Here is an 18,264-nt window from a genome sequence, read left to right as displayed (position 1 = left end):
GAGCAGCTCAGATTTATAACAAGGTTATCACGTGAGAGTAAAAATGCTTTTTCACTCGGTGGTTATGAATGTGCAGTGTATATTTCATAAGGCATCTCATACTGGCTTTTAGCAAGAAGATATTCTGAAATAGCGTGGTTTTAGCAGTGACGGTTTCATGTTCATTGCCGTGTTAGAGTTCTCTCATATCAGATTTTCCAAAACTTTTTTTTTTTAAATAGCATCTACATTTTAAGTAAAGAGGCATTGAGATGTGGTTATTTTTAGTTTTCAAAGACACTGTCCTACTCCACTGTTCAGTTCCTTTACATTTAAGTGTAGTCAAGTCTGTAATGCTTTATTGAGAAACTCAGATATACTAGAGACAGTGTTGCAGTGGAGCGTAATACCATACAGAACCTGAGTGAACTTTGAGACTGGAAGTTGCATCATCTGAGTGCACTAGAGTAATTCACTTCTCCACCAGTCAAGAATCCACAGAGTAGAATTAGTTCGTGAAGGGATTTAATACATCTTAGATCTTGACCTTTCTTGTGTCATTCCTTCTGATGAAAACCCTATAAATAGTTGCAACCTGGATTCCTGGACCCTTCCTGCCCACCTCTAAAAATGGAGGAATTTGAGGAAGGGGGAAATATTCCAACAAGAGAAAAGTAGAATGCCAGAGTAAACCTGATGGATGTTGCTTCTGTGAGGCCATGATCTTCTGCAAACATTGACACTTGTCTTTCATTTGGGTCTAAGGAACTTGAGAGCTGTGCAGAACTCGGTAATACTGAAGACAGAACTGGCAGGCTTTCCTGCAATCCTGAGCTGTTAAGAGCTGTAGCAAAGCAGCAACTCATGGGATGCTCTGTTGCTGCCGTGTAACACTTGCTGCTGCAGTCTCAGCCCTTACTTTGTGATATACGTCAGTGTGTGATGGATTACCTTAAATATCCCAACAATGAAAATGTTTGCAGTTACCTCGTAGCATTTGTGTAGGCAGAAGAGGGGTCAGATCTTCTGCAATGAGAGCGTGCTTTACTCGGTAATATAAAAATGTTAAAATATGGGAGTTTATGTGGTTCTTTTTTCCTCCCTTCCATAGTGTTTTGACAACTCAAAAAAAGGATGAAAACCATATATTGTAATGAATTCATAGATCATTATTATTCATAGAAGATCTCATTTTTTAAGCAGTTCTGCAATATTTCTAGTTTTGAGATTGCATTGAGGCATTCCTGGATGTGCCTGAGATGAATAATTCTTTATGATGCATCTTATAATTTTCTACCTCTGATGTGACTTTTTTTTTTTTTACCTACCAAGTGACATACATGTAAAGGTGGTCCTACCCATGTAGCACTTGAACCTTGACCTCACTGCTAATGTGACATAACTTTCTTTTTAAAAGAGATTTGGCTTTTGGTCATGTCTGAGGATGTGTGGAATATACAGCATAAGGAATTCAGTCATCCAGCTTTTACTTGGGCAAGGTTCCCACTGATTCTGCCTAGGCTGCCAGTTTTGCCTATGATTAGAGAAGTTCAAAGTCTTTAAAGAATGCATAGCCTGCAGGATCGTATATAGCCTATAAAGTGAATGTTTAGTTTTGGCATGGTGCCTTCCTTGGTTGGCTGGTCAGCTGAGGAAGCCTGCCCTTACGCTTTCTTGGCTTGGCCTTTGCATAATCATTTTAGCTCCCAAAACTGTTCATCCACTGGGGACTGCAGGTGGATAGGGAGAGAGAGGAGATGCAAAGCCACAGAAGAGAGAAAGGTAATTGAGAATTAATCTTCAAGCACAGCTTCAGCCTTTTGTTTAACATTGCATGCCTTTCTGTGATGAGCCAATGTTGAAGGCTGATGGTGTGGGAGCTCCTCATTAGGAAGCTGTATCACTCTCACCTGTGGCATTCATAAAGGATTTACTTCACAGGTGGTATGTAGCTCAGCTCCAGTAAGGCACAGGGTTTGCTTTGCACCATCAGTCGAGGTCTGTGATGGAGGTGAACAACTGGAGCATTGGTTGGATCTATGTACCACAGAGCCAGTGTAACTCCTGCTTTTTGTAAAATAGCCCTTATTTTTGAAGTGGCCAGTTTAGATACCAAAATTCTTCAAAAAGTTAGCTAGTGTCAAGTGCGTGCTCTTCAGACAGCATTATTAATGCCCAACCCTTGAGAAGATCAAGCATTTAAATCAGCAGCCCAGAGTTAAAGATGATATCTAAGTCTTTGCCATGTTTATTCACCAGAGCGAAGAACAGCTGGAGCAGACGCTCATGCTTTCAGAGGACTGACAATAATTCTGCAATCTGCTTCCCCCTTGTGGATTTTGTGATTTTATTTTTTGACAATGTTTTTATTGTAGCCCCCTGTCCCAAGCTAAAACATCCCAACACACAGCCACAGTATCGCAGCTTTCTGCACTGAGCCACACTGATCACAAAAACACGTCACTGATTAAAAGTATAAGGGGAGGAGAGAGAAGGATCGAGAGAAACGTAAGTACCCTCAGCAACAATAAGGCAGTAAGAAGAAAAAGAATAACTATGGGAAACCAGAAAAAAAGATAGAAAAGAACACATATGAATAGCAAGAGCAAGCTGAGCAAAAGGAACAGCAGTAACAAAGCAAAGATAAACAGCAGAGGAAAGAAGAGAAGCAGGAACAAGACAGAGTAAGACACGAGGGAGAGCATTGACCAGACAAGAAGCGAGTGGTCCTGAAATGCAGTTGCAGCTCTAGTTCCTATTGCACCAACAGTTCTCTCTTCAGGCTCAAGGGTAAGAGGTAAGTATATAAATAATTTTCCCCGTTGTGTCAGGAGAGGAGGGAGAGAAGACGACAAGCTGGGGTGGGTTTTTCTTGTGGGTAGTCTCTACTTTTTTTTCCTCTTCTGTACACAAAAGTGAAGTCACGCTTGCCCTCTGAATTCAGCAAGACAATAGATGGGGCCACAGCCCAAAGCACTGTCTATTTATTTTTTTTTCTCCTTAACTTCAACTTTAAGGATCTCTCCTTCTTCTGTTCTGGGGGATGGAGACATACTAATGATCAGAGACTCCTTACTGTTTTCTCTGCGCATAGCTGCAGGTTGAGGCTTAGCTTCTGCATTCGCCTCTTCCTTTTGTGCAGGGGGTGCAGATGAGGCCACGGGCTCCACAGGTTTCTTCTCCTCTTGTTCAGGCTTATTTGCTTTAGCTTGAGTTTCCTAGAAACAAGAAGTTAAATGTTTTCCAATGCTGCAGAAGAAATTGGTAGTCCGATTCTGTATGTATACTGGAAAGGCATAGCGTGGATACTGTGATTAATGATATGTAATATATATATGTCATACAGATTAATGGCAATACACGTAACTTTGTATTTAGATGCTGAAAATCAGTTTTAAATGAAAAATGCAATTTCAGAATCAGCACGTTAACAAAACTTATGAAAAGCTTGTGAATATTGATAGTATCTGCTTCTTATTAATACAGCAGGATGAAACAGGCACATTTTGGGGCACACAACCCTTCCTTAGGTCTTGCCTTCCTTTATGTACTTATAAAGAAAAAAATAGCGTTATGTAAATCTTGACATACTGCCTGCCAGCGGCCCAGTTCCTTACCCAAGCCTATATGCTAATAAGTTCACAAATACACAATAAATTGAGCAACATTTCTACTCCAATCATAGTGCTGTAGTCATTTGTGTAAGCACAGTTCTTTGTTTAACTTAAAAAAATAAACAACGCAGCCAGTTCAGCTATAAAGACAGAAAAGGATTCTGCTGCCTTTGGATAGGTACGTAGAACTGAGCAGGTTCTTACTAGCATTAACATTTCTCAGAACAGAGTATAATGAGGGAATTACTTTTCTTCAACTAAATTAATATTTTTTCATAAGTACAATATATTAGAGATTGAATCAGTTTTAGCTCTGTGGGCTACACTTTACGTTTTGTCTTCGGGATTTGTGACAGCCAGAGATCTGACTTTGAATTGGGAAGTTCACCATGTGCTTGAGTCAGCTGGATCAGATTAGTGTGTTAGAATATTTCTGTATTTTCTGTTGTTTACATAGAATTAGAAGATCAGATATCCTTAGGGTCTTTGTAAAGTGCATTTTATCCTTACTTCCTTTGAGGATCTTTGTTTGCTTGCTTTTTCTTTGCTTCTGTTTTCTCTGCAGAGTCCAGGTCCAGGAAGATTTGAGACAAATTTTAGAACTGGTGTTTACAGAGATTAGGTACAGTGATTATGTCTCAGCAACTGGGGGGTTTTGCTGTTCATTGCAGTAAGGCTACGTTTTCATCTACTCTGTTTGCTCAAGCCCTCTCAGTATCTTTCAGCACCTGGAATAATCTACTCTTATTTTCTGTGGCATTACCTGAATGTCGTCTTGTCTCTTCAGCTGCAGCAGCTTAGCAAGGCCTTCTTTTCCTTTTCCTCCCAGCATCGCTTTAAACAATTTTGGAGTTTCTGGTTTCTGCCCAAAGAGACCGGCCAAGCCCTGTGGTTGTTGCACTGCTGGTCCTGGAGCAGGTTTCCCCTTCTGTTTCAGCAGCACCCTGGGAACAGGAAGGAATGAGAATGCACAGCAGTGCTGCGAAACCAAGCAAAGCTCCTGCAAAGCTAAAATGTCACATTCACAGATGAAGATCTGGCAACTTTTCCAGCCAGTTTATTTTTTTGGTCCCAGGCACTGTGGCAAGAGAAAGCTGGAAAGGGTGAGGGGTTTGCCCTAGGCTCTGGTGGAGTTGGAGACTACTGTTGAAATTGGGAGTTGTTTACCTATGTCCTGGGGAATAAACAAGTGCAGGCTCCAGTTAAGGTGTTGCAAAGCAGATGAGAGTTTGCTAAGGTGTGAAATAGCGTGGAGGGGGATGGGTGCCTGATACCTGAGGTGGCAGTCTCTTACCTGGCCTTCTGGGTGCAAATCCAGAGGGTGTTTAGTGCTCAGCTGGGAGTCCAGCTGGTGCTTGTGGGAGTAATAGATTACCAAACTTAACTCCCAGCACAGCTCATCTCTCATAGGTCAGGTTAGACAGTGGTACTTACTTTTGGTCTTCTTCAGTAGAAGACAACACCCTGAAGATACAAAAATTACTGCCAATCACACGGCAGACTACATTTTCACACCCTCCCATAGCTGTACTCATTTGCAGCCGTAACAAGAAGAAGTGAGAATGAACAATGAGGGTGTAAAGATTAGACGACAGCTCCGAGATAGATGGAACCAGAGAAAAGCAGAGTGCTGCCGTGCTTTCCGTTTCTGTTAGGTTACTGCACAGTTTTCAAGGCAGCTTTTCTGTCTTTGCAAAAGCTCTGACTTAAGGCTTTTTATGATCAAGGACTAGCTTTGCAGTCTGAAGTACAGTAAATCCCATAATACTATAATTTTCTCCAGTGCCCTGTACTTTGTAACTGTGAATTTCAGAAGTGAATATTTAACTTTTTTTTAAGTTTTATTGTCATAAACTTAAAAAGTACACCTCAGCAGCTTGCATGGGTTTATTAAGTACAGGCCATACAGTGAATATTATGTAGGAGATAATAGAACAAATTTCTTGCTTGAATAAATCCTTTGAGTTTATTTCAAGGAGCCCTTTTTTAAAGGGAAGGCCAATGCGATTCCACAGACAACCTTAACATAAACCTTCCAGGGCAGAACAACTGATAATTTGATTCCAAAACTGAACATAACTACAAATCTCCTGTTGGTGCCTAGTTTTTCTAGAGACATAGCTGACCATACATAGAGCACAGGAATTTTGAAAGAATTGGTGGATGCCTAGACAGATGCGCAGAATACATGGCCGCCAGTGCAGGGCAGGTACTGCATATCTTTAAAATTAAACAGGATATCCTGTATCTACTCTGGTATCCAGGCAGCTTTGAGCTCAAATGGGTTTGCAGATATTAAGGGTGGATATTAAACTCTTGCAGTTGAGACAGACTGTCTGGAGCAAGCAGAATTTAATGGCTTGGGAGGATACGATCAGGGTGGGCAAGAAAGCAGAAGGCAGTGTGGGACAGAGCGACAGCAATAACAAGTAACGGTGGTGATACAACTTTAGAAAGAAGGTGGAGAAAAGTCAGGAAGGATAAATTGGTCAGTGGAATTGTTCCACCTTTTTACTTGTTGCTGCTGGTTTTGAAAATCAGGCAGTGAGCCCATTCTGTGTTTAGGTTCCTTGTTCCTCAGGGATGTGATAATCTCAAGATACTGTCATTTGACAACCAGGGCTGTTGAAACATGCTGAATGCAACCATCTGCTAGCACTTCCACTAAACAAAATGTCACTGCGGTGCTATGTTTAGTCTTCTCTGGTGGAACTTCAAGTCTGGCAGCAACCTTCCAACCTTTGATAGCACTGCAAGGCAACAGCTGAGAACAATGAGAGTGCTGAAGTACACTAATAATGGCAAACTGTTTTAAGTATTTGGACCTTTTACAAGGTAGAAGGGTACTAATTTTGTCATAGTTTTTATGACAAATCTGGCGATATTTTGCCGTTTTCAATCTGGGGAAATAGCGATCCTAGCAAGCTACAGCCAAAGCAAGATGAAAAGCAGTGTGGGTGTGAAATCCCATTTCAGAACCCTTTTGAACAAAATGCACACCTCTCTAGTCTGTGTATGTCCATCTTGTTGGGCCTTACTTTATATTCCTAACTACTGCTGAAGGTTTTGGAAATGCTTACAAGTCTGTGGGTGCATTGAAGAATATCTCTGTAGAAATAATTGCGAGTGTTCAGTTGCATCTTTGAAGACCTACTCCTTAACTGACATCTGTCCTGCAGTTTCTTTCTTGACTATGTCAGGAGTCCTGATATGCGTCTGTATTTCCTGTTAGTTTTGTTACCTTAAGTACAACGAAGAAAACAACTGCATTCAGGACTTCATTCTATTTACTACATTTCCACCACCCTTGGAACACCTGCCAGAACCATGACTTTCACTAGATACTACCAGGCAAATCTGACCTCTAAATACAAATGTGTTTACATCAGTTACTCTTCCAAGAAAGGAATGTAAATCTGTCTAGAAGATACAACTGTCCATTCTGCGGCTAAATAATGTAATTAAAAAGCTGTTGTAGGACATACTTCGCTTTCTTCATGAGCAGTTTTTCTGAGTCAGGATAGTGCACCAGGATTTCATTGAGTGTTTTCTTGTCCAGAATGAAAAGGTTGGCAAAACCATGAGCCACCACGTCAGCAGTCCTTCGATTTCCTCCACCGGCAGCTAATAGGCTGGAATGAAAAGAAACATCGTCGGTCACATTATTACTTGCCCTAGTGAGGAATCACTTTGCTGGTGGTTCTCCATTAAAGTCGTTGTAAAGCTCACTTACATACCCAACTGTTCTGCCTGATGTTCTGTAAAGGCCCTTTACAGCTGGGATTAGAAATAGCTTGCCTCTGGAAGGCAAATTGTCACTAGCAGTCAGGCATATGTAGATGCTAAGGACTGTGAGAAGTCTTGCTAGATGGAGACGTTGCTCTCAAGGGACACCCACTGCAAGGACTGCATTTGTTTTAGTCCTCATGTGAACTTGACATTTCCTCAATTTTATTGTTGAAAACTATTTCATCCGAAATAGAGCAGCACAAGTCTATTGTTACTGAAAGAGTTATTTACAATGAATTAGTGATTCTCCAAGTATTTTTGATTTCCTGAGTGAATAACTTTTGTGGGACTCTGGCTTTCAGTTTTCTCACATACCACATCTCACGTTTGAATATTGGCAAGTTGAATGATATGGATTAGGAAGGCCTTTCAGGCTGACAGTAACAAATGTGTCTGCCAGAAACAGAAGGGTGTTTTGTTTTGAAAGTAAAGCATTAGACCAGTTTAGCAGGTGGCAGTTGGCCATAGAAAAAACATCCACATAAAAATTAAATGTAGAAATAAAAAATTGAATTCTTTGTCTTGCATTAAGCAAATGAAATGAGACTTTACTTCTCAGCTGTGGTGATAAGCAAGAGAGGTTGCATTTTGCTCTTAGTACTAAAATTGCTTTATCACTGTATTCAAGGAGATCTACTCTAAAATTTGTCCCGTAAAGATTTCCCAGTGAGTTAATATTTTTAGAGAATACTTATTAATCTCTAAATTTACAATTTATTAATAAATGATAGTCTGGACCCCATAAAACATTATTTAATACTTATCTAAAATATTAATCAATGATATATAAATATTGGTTTTAATGTTAAATACATTTACACAACATTTATAAATATTAGCTCATACAGGTAATGTATTATATTTGTTTAATAAAGGATACCATGAGGCCTCTGCAACTGTGTGTACAAGGCTATTTACAAACACACACACAGAGTCTTTTTCTGCAGCCCAAGACAGCAATCAATATATGAACTCAAGCTGAAAATGCAGTATGCTGTCGTCTTTTTAAAAAATTCTGTACAATTCCTCAGATAGAATAAAACTGTTTGCACAATAAGAAAAGCAGCTAAAGAAAATGGCAAACAGCTTTTGAGTTCTGATGAATCACTTCTCAACAAGTCATTGCACAATCATTTTCAGGCTTTCCTGACATAAAGCTCATTTTATCAAGGCAGACTAGGACTAAAGAGATCAGCTTTTTCATTATGGTGATGATGTGAGGTGAATTTTACTCTTAAGGCACTCCTTGCTCGAACAGAATCATCTTTGACTAAGGACAGCATTATGGATTTCATCGCTGAATCTATTTTGGCTAGTGTGCTAAGAGTTACATGATCAAATTTTTAAAAATTATGTAAATTTGCCTTGCAATGGTTCTTGATAATGTAATATCTGTATTAACAGAGAAATTTGGTTTTTTTACCTTGCATTTTTAACTCCGGTTGTTAGCCTGAAATGCTGTAATATGAGATGATACCTTTTGAATAATTATGCTAGCAAATTTAATTTCAAGGTATAAAGTGAAGACTGTTCATCTGGTTGTTTGGTGGTGTTTTTTGGTTTTTTTTCAGTAGCTGTCTCTATGGGAAACTGCTATTCATTGAAATTAGCAAACCGATCAAGGGAATGATGTGTATCAGCTGTTGTGGCATCTCAGCTCAGCACCTATGTGCGTATGGAGAGAAGTGGTAAGTCAGGAAAGGGAAATAGGTCTGGATCTTGCTTCTGAGCACGATGTCAAACACCAAAGGGCAGCAGCTGCCACTTCATGGGAAATCCTGGGCCAAAGTGGAAAACGTAATCTTTCACAAATCTAAATACTCCCTGTAGGTTTGATTTTTTTTTTTTTTAATTAAAGTTAAAGTTACAAAACAGCTGAAAGGCTAAAGCTGAGACCAAACATTTAGCGATCTTCCCATTAAACATTTACATAGAATGGAGAAATATTTTCATTTTTCCAGAATTACCATTTTCCAATAGGAAATAGTTCTAGTGAAATATCGGTAAATGGATGAATGAGGACATCTGGCTTAAAGTGTAAATTTCTCTGGGCTAATGAAGTGTTGTGTTATAGCTGAATTTCTCTCAATTGTCTGTGCAGACAGGCTCTCATTAAGGCAGCAATCTGTTTGCCTCTGATTCTGAGATTATTTTGCTTCCCCAAACTGATATTATCTATACAGGAAAGTAGGAAATGAGGGTAAGATGTTAATTGGAAGGCAACTCCTATTACTTAATGTGTTTCTGTAATAATTTTAAAGGATGAAATTGGCAAAGGACTTGTTTGAACATTAGTCTTGCATTGGCCTTCTAGTATAATTCAGGGAAATCTTCTGAAATAAACATTTCTTTGTTTTCTTCAACTCGTTTGCTCTGAGAGACTTCTTAAGCATCATTTACATGCATTTTGAACAAAGTGAGATTAAATAACAAGTGTCTTATCGATCATGTAGTTAAACCACTCAGAATGAAGCTGACATATTTCTCTAAACAAATCTTGAATGAGAAATCAGAAGGAAATCAGTCTGATATCAGATGATAACCATGCTATGAATACTGAGGGGAAAACTTGGATGTGATAAATGAAGCAATATTTCATCCATTAAAGAATATTTTTTTTTCATTTGCTTCTGCTATACAGTATTCAGAAGACCTTGACAAAACTTATATAGAAAGATGCTATACAAACTCATTATTTTCTAACACTTTGCCACAAGGAAGAGGATAAATCTCTACCAGTAACACTTAGGGCTTCATGTCTTTGCTTTTCTTCAATTTTGAGATGTCTGCCAGCTGCTGTGTCTTTTCTCCTTGAGTTTATCAACTGCCTGACATTTATATGCAAATTACATGTGCCTGAACGGGTATGCTGCCACAGTAGGTCGATGATGAATAAAACAAGACTAGAAGTGTAGGATTGTAGCATTGCTGAGGGATTTACTGGCCATATTTGCAATTATATAAAAAGTAACGTACTGGGAAATGGATCTTTAAAGGCTATTGTGTAGTTCTCATGTGGAAACAAGTGCTCACCTGCTAGATCAAAAGTCTGAAAATCCCTTCCATGTTTTAAAAACAATTATTATCATTTCTCAGTTTAAAAAATAAAGTTCTTGTTCCAAATACAAGACTAATAAATAATTGAAAAGTATGTGTGTGTTACCTATCTGGGCTGCTGTAGCTTTTTATTTTATCTGTTCTTACTGAAGACCAGCACATTCTCAGCCTTTACACATAACTTGCAATACAATACAGCATTTTGTTTTGGGGCTTTGCTCAGGTATTACATTGTCACACAGAGAAATACCTTTCAAATAACCTTCCCTCAAAGAGCTGATACGATTTCACTTTCCCACTCAGTGAAAAAGGTGTGTATCTATGGGATATTTCAGGTGTTTTCCACTTGAGGGCTGAGCAAGTTCTGTACGCACAGCACTGGATAAACGTGAATGTTTCCCCTACTATAAAGGGAGACACAAGCAGAAGATAAATGTAAACCTGGCACGGAGCTGATAACTGCTTTTCAAAAGGCAGATTAAAGCTACCAGCAAGAGGATTAACAATAACAGGAAGGCAGCTGGAAGAAATCAAGGATCCAGTTTATCACATGCAGCAGCACATGTATTTTATTACTTTTCCTCCAGCCAACCTCAGCAGGGGTTGTAGTGCCTAAAATGTAGCACTTGGTTGGCTAATTAGGGAACATGGCACATAAGAGTTAATGGATTTTGCATAGCAGCCACGTGGAGAAAATAGAAAACATTTGTAGTCACCAGAGAAAAATTTTCTCCTCCAGATACACTCAGACCCAAAAATCTGGTCTGTCAGACTTTTTCTTGTTTTCTATGCTCTTAAAAAAATATGTTTTCGAAATGTAGGTAGCTGATTTTTGGCAACTTAATTCCTACTTCAGCTCATAAATGAACCGGTTTTATTTGCAATTTTAGATTTTTTTAATCTCTTTTGTTGGGAATTAATCATTTTTACCATCTGCTATGTAAAAGCACCTAGTCTTACTATCCAGGCAATAAAATGCATTTGGTCTTGCTGTATTGCAGATGTCAGAACATGAAGATGCGATAAATCTTTTAAATGCTGAAGGAGATATTTGTCTGTATATCCTTGTGTACATTGCCTAAAACACCAGTCTCAGACCTTGCCAGATTAGTCTCTGATGCTTCCCCTTAGATTTTCTTTCGCTTACCTGCATCTTCTTGCTCAGTGTTCTCTTGGTTGATCCTACCCACTTTCTAGCCTCCCCATGGTAGCTGTCATGCTTACCATAGAAAAGTTAAACAACCGTTAATTATTTGACCAGTTCTAAAGAGAGTGTTAAAAATAGCAGTGGACCTACCTGATCTCCCCAAATACAGCTCCCGCTCTTAGTGTAACCAGGACTTTTTTACCATCAGGGCCTCCAAGGACTTGAACTTCACCCTGTTTGATGATATACATCTCTCTGCCAATCTCTCCCTGGGCACACAAACACATAAAGATACCATGTTTCAGCAGGGCAGTGTTATTTTTGTTAGAATAATCTGACAGGCTCTTCTTCCACCCTCTCATAAACAGGTTTACTGGTATTATGGAGAAATAAATATTTGTGCTAGTTGTCCTTGCACTAAGCACAAGCACAAGGGCTGACTTTGGCAGTTCTGATTGTGATGTGGGACAGTATTTGAACAGGAGTAAGATCATCTAGGCCATCTTGGAAAAAGAAGATTAGATAGTAATCAGGATTGTAGCAATCATTTCCACCAACTGGGGGAAACTAAAGTACTGCAGTAGTATATTTAATAATAGAGAAGTACGAAAAATCCTATGCTTCATGGTCTAAAAAGCTTCACTTTTTACACTATTATGTCTAATTATCACTTACCTAATATAAAAGGAAAATAAAACTAAATGATCATTCAAAACTTTGTCAAATTCTATGTTATTACTGGATGGTTAAGAGATTATTGGTTTATTTATTGTCCTGCACATGATCTACTAGGATTCAAGGGTGTGACATCAGTATATACAATAAAGCAGGCAAACTGGAGTAATATAATGGACTTTACAAACATGATCATAAAAGCCCTCACAACATCTCAGTAAGGCAGGCAAATAACTATTTTTTCAAGCAGCAATTTAATTTTAAAATTGAAAAGGCAACAACAAAGCTGGAACTGAAAATGTAGGGCTTGCACTTCCTATCCCTGCACTTGCTCCTCCAAGCCTGCATGCAGAGCCTCCTCCGTACAGTATGATGAGGCCAACATACATCCAAGGAGGAGGGAGTTTGAACAGAGTTTTGTTCTTTACTATGTGTTACAGCATTAATAGCATATACTATGGTTGTTGGTCACATAGCAGAACTGTACAAGTGAAAGGTCTTTTAGCTCTGAATCAAGCTGGAATAAATTGATACTTCAACTTCTCGTAATCCATCCTAGTTAGGAACTGTTTGCATCTGACTGAAGTATCAAAACCTTGTAACTGTTGTTTATTATCTCCTGTTGTAGTAAGAGTCCCAGCCACAGTCTAAGATGCTTTTGTGCTGTGCATTGTACAAGCAAGTACACCAAACTACTCTTCCACCCTTCCTAGCCAACAGTAATTCTGTGACTGGTCTTTCAAGGGACATACCTGATCCTTCAGTCATTCACAAATGTTTGACTTCTTACACTGGAATCAGTAGGACTACCTCAGCATTCAGGAAGAGGATCACATGCCTAACTCTTGGAGGGAACAGGACCTTAAGGAATATGCGGGACGAGGGCCACTAATGACAAGTTAAGGGGTTCTAATGCTCACTTCCGAGTGTGGTATGAACTGTGGGTCACTTGCCAGAACAGTAACAGTACTGATACTTCATCCCCCTCCATGCTTCAATTACATCCTGCGCTGCATATGAGTATGTTTACATGCCTTCTGAACAGAGACTTGGGCTCGCTTGATCAGAAGCTGAGCTATCTACCTGTGTTACTATAAGGCCATGTATGTTTCAGCCAAAATGCTAAGAGAAGACAGATGTCTCTGCTAAGGGACGGTGTGACGGCATTCAGCTGGAATTCTGGAGATGGCTCAGAGCTGTGAGTGAAGGCAGAGCAAGATCATACCCTGCTGTAAGAAGCAGTGTATTTTCTACGTCCTTGGGTAGTTCCACTTAAGAGTTGCTGAACACACAAATGAAGTACATGCAAGGCATCATAAATTGAGACCTGTAGGCTATGTTTGTATGTATGTGTGTATAAAAACAATTAAGCTTGCTCCATTTTAAATACTAAAACTTCATGTTGTATCATTAGATAAGCGATATTTCCATTAAATACTTTCCCATATTGCTGTAATTTTACGTTTGATAATGTAAGTAAAAAAATCCATATTGTCTTGTTCTAGGTTGAAATTTGAGAGCACATTTGTATTATTACACAGAGTACCTACTTTTATGCTAATTCACTCAGGATTAGTTTTTTCTTAAGGACACTGTTGACTGTTATCTGGACTTGTTTTCTAAAAGACATACTATAATTATTATTTGAAAGAGACAACAATGCTCACCTTCTTGCAGACAAAGTCACCAGGTAAATACACAATGGATTTCAACCTTAACAGCATGTCATATATCATCTGTGTATCACATCCCTGTGAAAATAGAATTGATTGCTCTATTAATTCAGTAGCACAAGTGACTTCTAGTGCTTACACTGGGGAGCAAAACCCAGCAATACATGAATCATCCAGGAATTCATAAGTGGAGTGCAAACTGAAAATATAAGGTTCAGCTTTTTAGAACAGAGAGAAGACTGAAAGAATTGTTATTTTAGATACTTATAAAGTTCTCTTCTTTTTTTACGAAGTAAGCTTCTGTACATCTAAATTTGCTGTGAAAGCTCAGCTCAGTTAGTGACATGTTCAGAGCTATGCTAAATTTTTTTACTGATCCAGGTTAAAAAAGCAGATCAAGATCCTGTCAAATGTTGGTATGAACCTATGAATTCCATGTCTTCAGCAAGTGTGCCAGAAACCATGCAGCTATGTAATGTTTATACAGAAATATGATGTGATTTCTTGCAATTATCCTAACAAACAAATTAGCGTTAAGGTAACTGTATGTCAAGTCTACTTCTAAAAATGCAATGTCTCCTCATATTTCATGTCAGAAATCCAGCCTTAAAGGTACCACATTTAAATTGTATCTCTGGAAAACTACCATTATAATAAAGAGAAAGCTCCTTTGCACAAAAGTTACTAAAAAAGTAGCATTCAGTACATGAAAGTTATGTTGCTAGAGCATATAACATTTGGGATCTCTCAGGCAGACCTAGGCAATATACAGCAAGGTGGACTGTGTTAAAAATTACATTCTTTTGTGTCTGACTCTTGAAATTAGTTATTCTCCAAAATCACTTACAGCCTGACCATAACATCAGCTTTAGTATGTTGATATAACAGGACTGTGCTTTAATGTCATTTGATTATTTTTTTTTTTAAATCTCTGCTTTGCCACAAAATATTCAAAGGCAGGCACTTGGCTTTGTCCTGGCATGTCTCCGTTAACTGAGATATTTCTTAGACCTATTTTGTCTTCCATATTAACAAACATGTTCTTAAGTGCTGCAAGATGCAAAAAACCAAGGATTCTGTGTCAGGAGTACCACACATTTCTACATTCTCCTGTAAAACTACTTGCTTTGAATAAGTCAACTTTATTGACGATGGCAAAGTTCACATCAATTGCAATGGCTAGTTGCATTTTGGCTGGCATCTGCTCCAGTAATTCTGATTCATCTGTAAAAGAAAAAAAAAAAAAAAAAGAGTAAACTCAGTTAGTTAGAAAATATAAAGGAAGAATGTCCATAAAAATGAGCATTGTAGTAGAAAAATAGCTTAATGGAGCTATTCCAGCACTGGTGAGTTCAAATGAGGAAGCTGCTAATATGCTTTTACTAAGATACTGTCTTTTAAGTTACATATCTTGTGTGAAGTTATAACCAGAACATTACATAAATGAATAGAATTTGTGAAGTAGTGTGTGTCATATTGCTTTGTAGTTTTTTTTCTTTTCTAAAGTAAATTGAAAAGCCTCCTCTCACTTCTTGCATGCAATTCAGAAAAGGAGAAATGTGAATTTCACCTTGTATCTGTAACTATGGAACCACTCTCAACTGGAGTTGCTATGTAACTGGAATTGGAAAGCCTTACCCAGCATTCCCTGAGAGTCCCATGTGTATTCGTACCAGGTTCGAACACGATTTTGGACCAGTTTTGGAATAGAATAAGTGTTCATATAGGAGACAGTGTTGTCCATACAGGAACGGTAGTAGTTCTGTCCTGCTGTAGCTGCTCCAATTACATCTCTCATCTGCAAGCATCAGTTGTTGTTACTACACATTTCAGCAAAAATAGCCTTGATTTGAATATCTTGTCAACAACATATAGAAAGAATAAAACACTTGTTTGCAAAATCACTGATTAATTATACATTCAGCTGCATGTTTTGAGTAAGTGCTTCATCTGCTTTTTCAGAAGCATTACGAATTTAATCTAATTGTGTTGAACAGTCTTTTTTATGATTTTAAAGGAATCATTTGCAGGTTTTAGCCTATTCTTCTCTCTCATGTTTCTGGACATCGATGAAAAAAATATATATAATGCTTTTCTTAAAAATCCATAATAAAGCTACTCTGCATTTGGTGTGTAATACAAGTTAGAAATGAAGCAAACTGGGCTGATTTTCTCCAATAACATCAGCTGCCACCCCCAGAATTAAGATCCTGCCACTGTTTAATTAGTTAAGATAATCTAGATCAGTCCTAGAAATGCACTTTGAGTTGAATGGTTACCTTGAAGTTTTTAGTGCATTCCATGAATTTGACATATTACACAAATGTAATTTAGTTTTTACAAAGTATGAGTTAATGTTCATAGATCTTCTTCAAAAGCATAACTGCATAGACGTGCTTTTAGTAGAATGGCTTCATATTGCAGTGGCCAAGGATTAGTGTGCCGGTGGGCTGAGTTCTGCTTTTTATTACAGAAATGCAAATGACTGCAATATGAATAACAATTTTTAGGCAAGTGTTCTAAACCAGGAATAACTCAGTAATTTTGAGAGCTCTTTCTAAACAGGAATTGTAACAAACTCCAATGAAGCTGTTTGTGTGTTAAGATTTAAGGTTTGAGTCTGCAGATGACTATACTGGTTACAAAAACTAATCTGCAGAATCTTCATGGGGCATGGTTCTGTCATCAACAATTATATCAGTTTAGGAAAAACTGATAAATATGCAAACTCTGAAATTTAATCCAATATACTTGAATTCAATAGGTACTTTATATGAATTATCTTGTTTTATTTCTGGTAATTCTTGTTTGTGGATAAATTTTAAATCCTATAGGCAAGAGTCTGTTTCGTGGTGATTATCTTTTGTTGCACTTATAAACAGCAAGAGACACATGCAATTTTTAACTGTTTGATATGAACTTTTCAAATGCTGTATGCAAAATTAAATTTCAGTTTTCATCTTTTTTTTTTTTTAATATTTCTTACAATAACAGATGTACAAATCAAAAAGTCTGGAATGATTTCTACAGAAATCCGATAAGACATTCTCACACAGGAACCATAGCATCTGTTTTTCTGTAGGTAAGGTATTATAAAAGCTATGGATCTAAAGCCTAAGTTTAATAGTTATAAGCCAGAAATATTTTAGTTATATTCATCTGGAAGTGTAACTGATTTGCTGTGCTATAGGCTTTTTTTCCCCTTCTGCCAAATGAGAACCAAAAGAAATAGAAAACAGTTTATTTTCAGGTTAACAAATATATTGTTGTTTACGGAAGAGAGTAGAATTCTAGTTTGACAAAAATAATGGGATTCCCATTAACAGTATTCCATTGGCAGTAGTTGCAAGTGTGACATTCAATAATTTGTACATATTCATATCATACCTACAATTATAATTTTTATATCAGATTTAACAGTATAATGTGAATGTCAAGGAGCTGTCTCCTTGGCTGTAAGGAAGAAAAAAGGAATTATACATAGGTTCAGGAATCACCCCTGTACTGCAGAGTCTGGCTTTAAATCATCATGTGTGCAAAAGGGCTACAAAACTGGGAACTGATTAATCACATAGAATCCTTTAGGCTGGAAAAGACCTTTAAGATCATGGAGTCCAGTCATTAACCCAGGACTGCCAAGTCCACCACTAAACCATATCCCTAAGCACTGCATCTACATATCTTTTAAATACCTCCAGAGACGATGACTCTACCACCTCCCAGGGCAGCCTGTTCTCATGCTTGACCACCCTTTCAGTGAAGAAATTTTTCCTAATATCCAGTCTAAATCTCCCCTGGGACAACCTGAGGACATTTCCTCTTGTTACTTGGGAGAAGAGGCCAACACCCATCTCACTATTTGTCAGAATAAGTATGGATGACAGTTAGAGGGACATTCAGATGGAAGCTAAACTTTTCCCCACAACTAAACTCCATTAAATTGAATATATTATTGCTACATTACAGTAATTTGGACATATCTAGTTATTGTGTTTTTTTTTTTTATGTACCTGACCAATTAAGCTGGAGAAGACAAAGACACCCAAGAAAAAATTCAGCAGTTGAAAAATTATCTCAAAGAGAGTTTGTGGTTCTGGAAGGCCACCGATGGTGATCAAAGTACGAACCGCCCAGTAGTAACACCTCAGATACCTGTGGATACAGACAGCATTTTTGTTATTGCATGTAGGTACTTATGTGGTTGGAGTTAAACATATACCTGCCTGAGCTGGGCATTTCAGTGATGCGTTTTCAGTTTAAAAGACCTTCAGCATGTTTTATAAAGGGTTATGATTTTTACAAGCGATACAGTTATGTAAATCATATTGAG

At 38.0% G+C, this 18,264-nt stretch overlaps 1 protein-coding gene across 1 annotated transcript in view; it reads right to left on the bottom strand.

Moving 5' to 3' along the window:
• Window positions 1-53: 53 nt before the first annotated feature.
• Window positions 54-18,264, bottom strand: part of CNGB3 (cyclic nucleotide gated channel subunit beta 3) — a 68,678-nt gene continuing 50,467 nt past the window's right edge. The window contains exons 11-18 of the mRNA XM_013295630.3: window positions 17,945-18,086; window positions 15,573-15,732; window positions 15,061-15,158; window positions 13,929-14,012; window positions 11,737-11,855; window positions 7,079-7,225; window positions 4,357-4,537; window positions 54-3,197 (exon numbers count right to left, since the gene is read on the bottom strand). Of these exons, the coding sequence (XP_013151084.1) occupies window positions 2,964-3,197; window positions 4,357-4,537; window positions 7,079-7,225; window positions 11,737-11,855; window positions 13,929-14,012; window positions 15,061-15,158; window positions 15,573-15,732; window positions 17,945-18,086 (1,165 nt within the window). The 3' untranslated portion in view covers window positions 54-2,963. The remainder of the gene's footprint in view (window positions 3,198-4,356; window positions 4,538-7,078; window positions 7,226-11,736; window positions 11,856-13,928; window positions 14,013-15,060; window positions 15,159-15,572; window positions 15,733-17,944; window positions 18,087-18,264) is intronic.

Source organism: Falco peregrinus, chromosome 3 (genome assembly GCF_023634155.1).
Source record: "Falco peregrinus isolate bFalPer1 chromosome 3, bFalPer1.pri, whole genome shotgun sequence".
NCBI classification, from domain to species: domain Eukaryota; kingdom Metazoa; phylum Chordata; class Aves; order Falconiformes; family Falconidae; genus Falco; species Falco peregrinus.
Note: the sequence above shows the minus strand (reverse complement) of the source record. Positions and strands in the feature narration are given on the sequence as shown.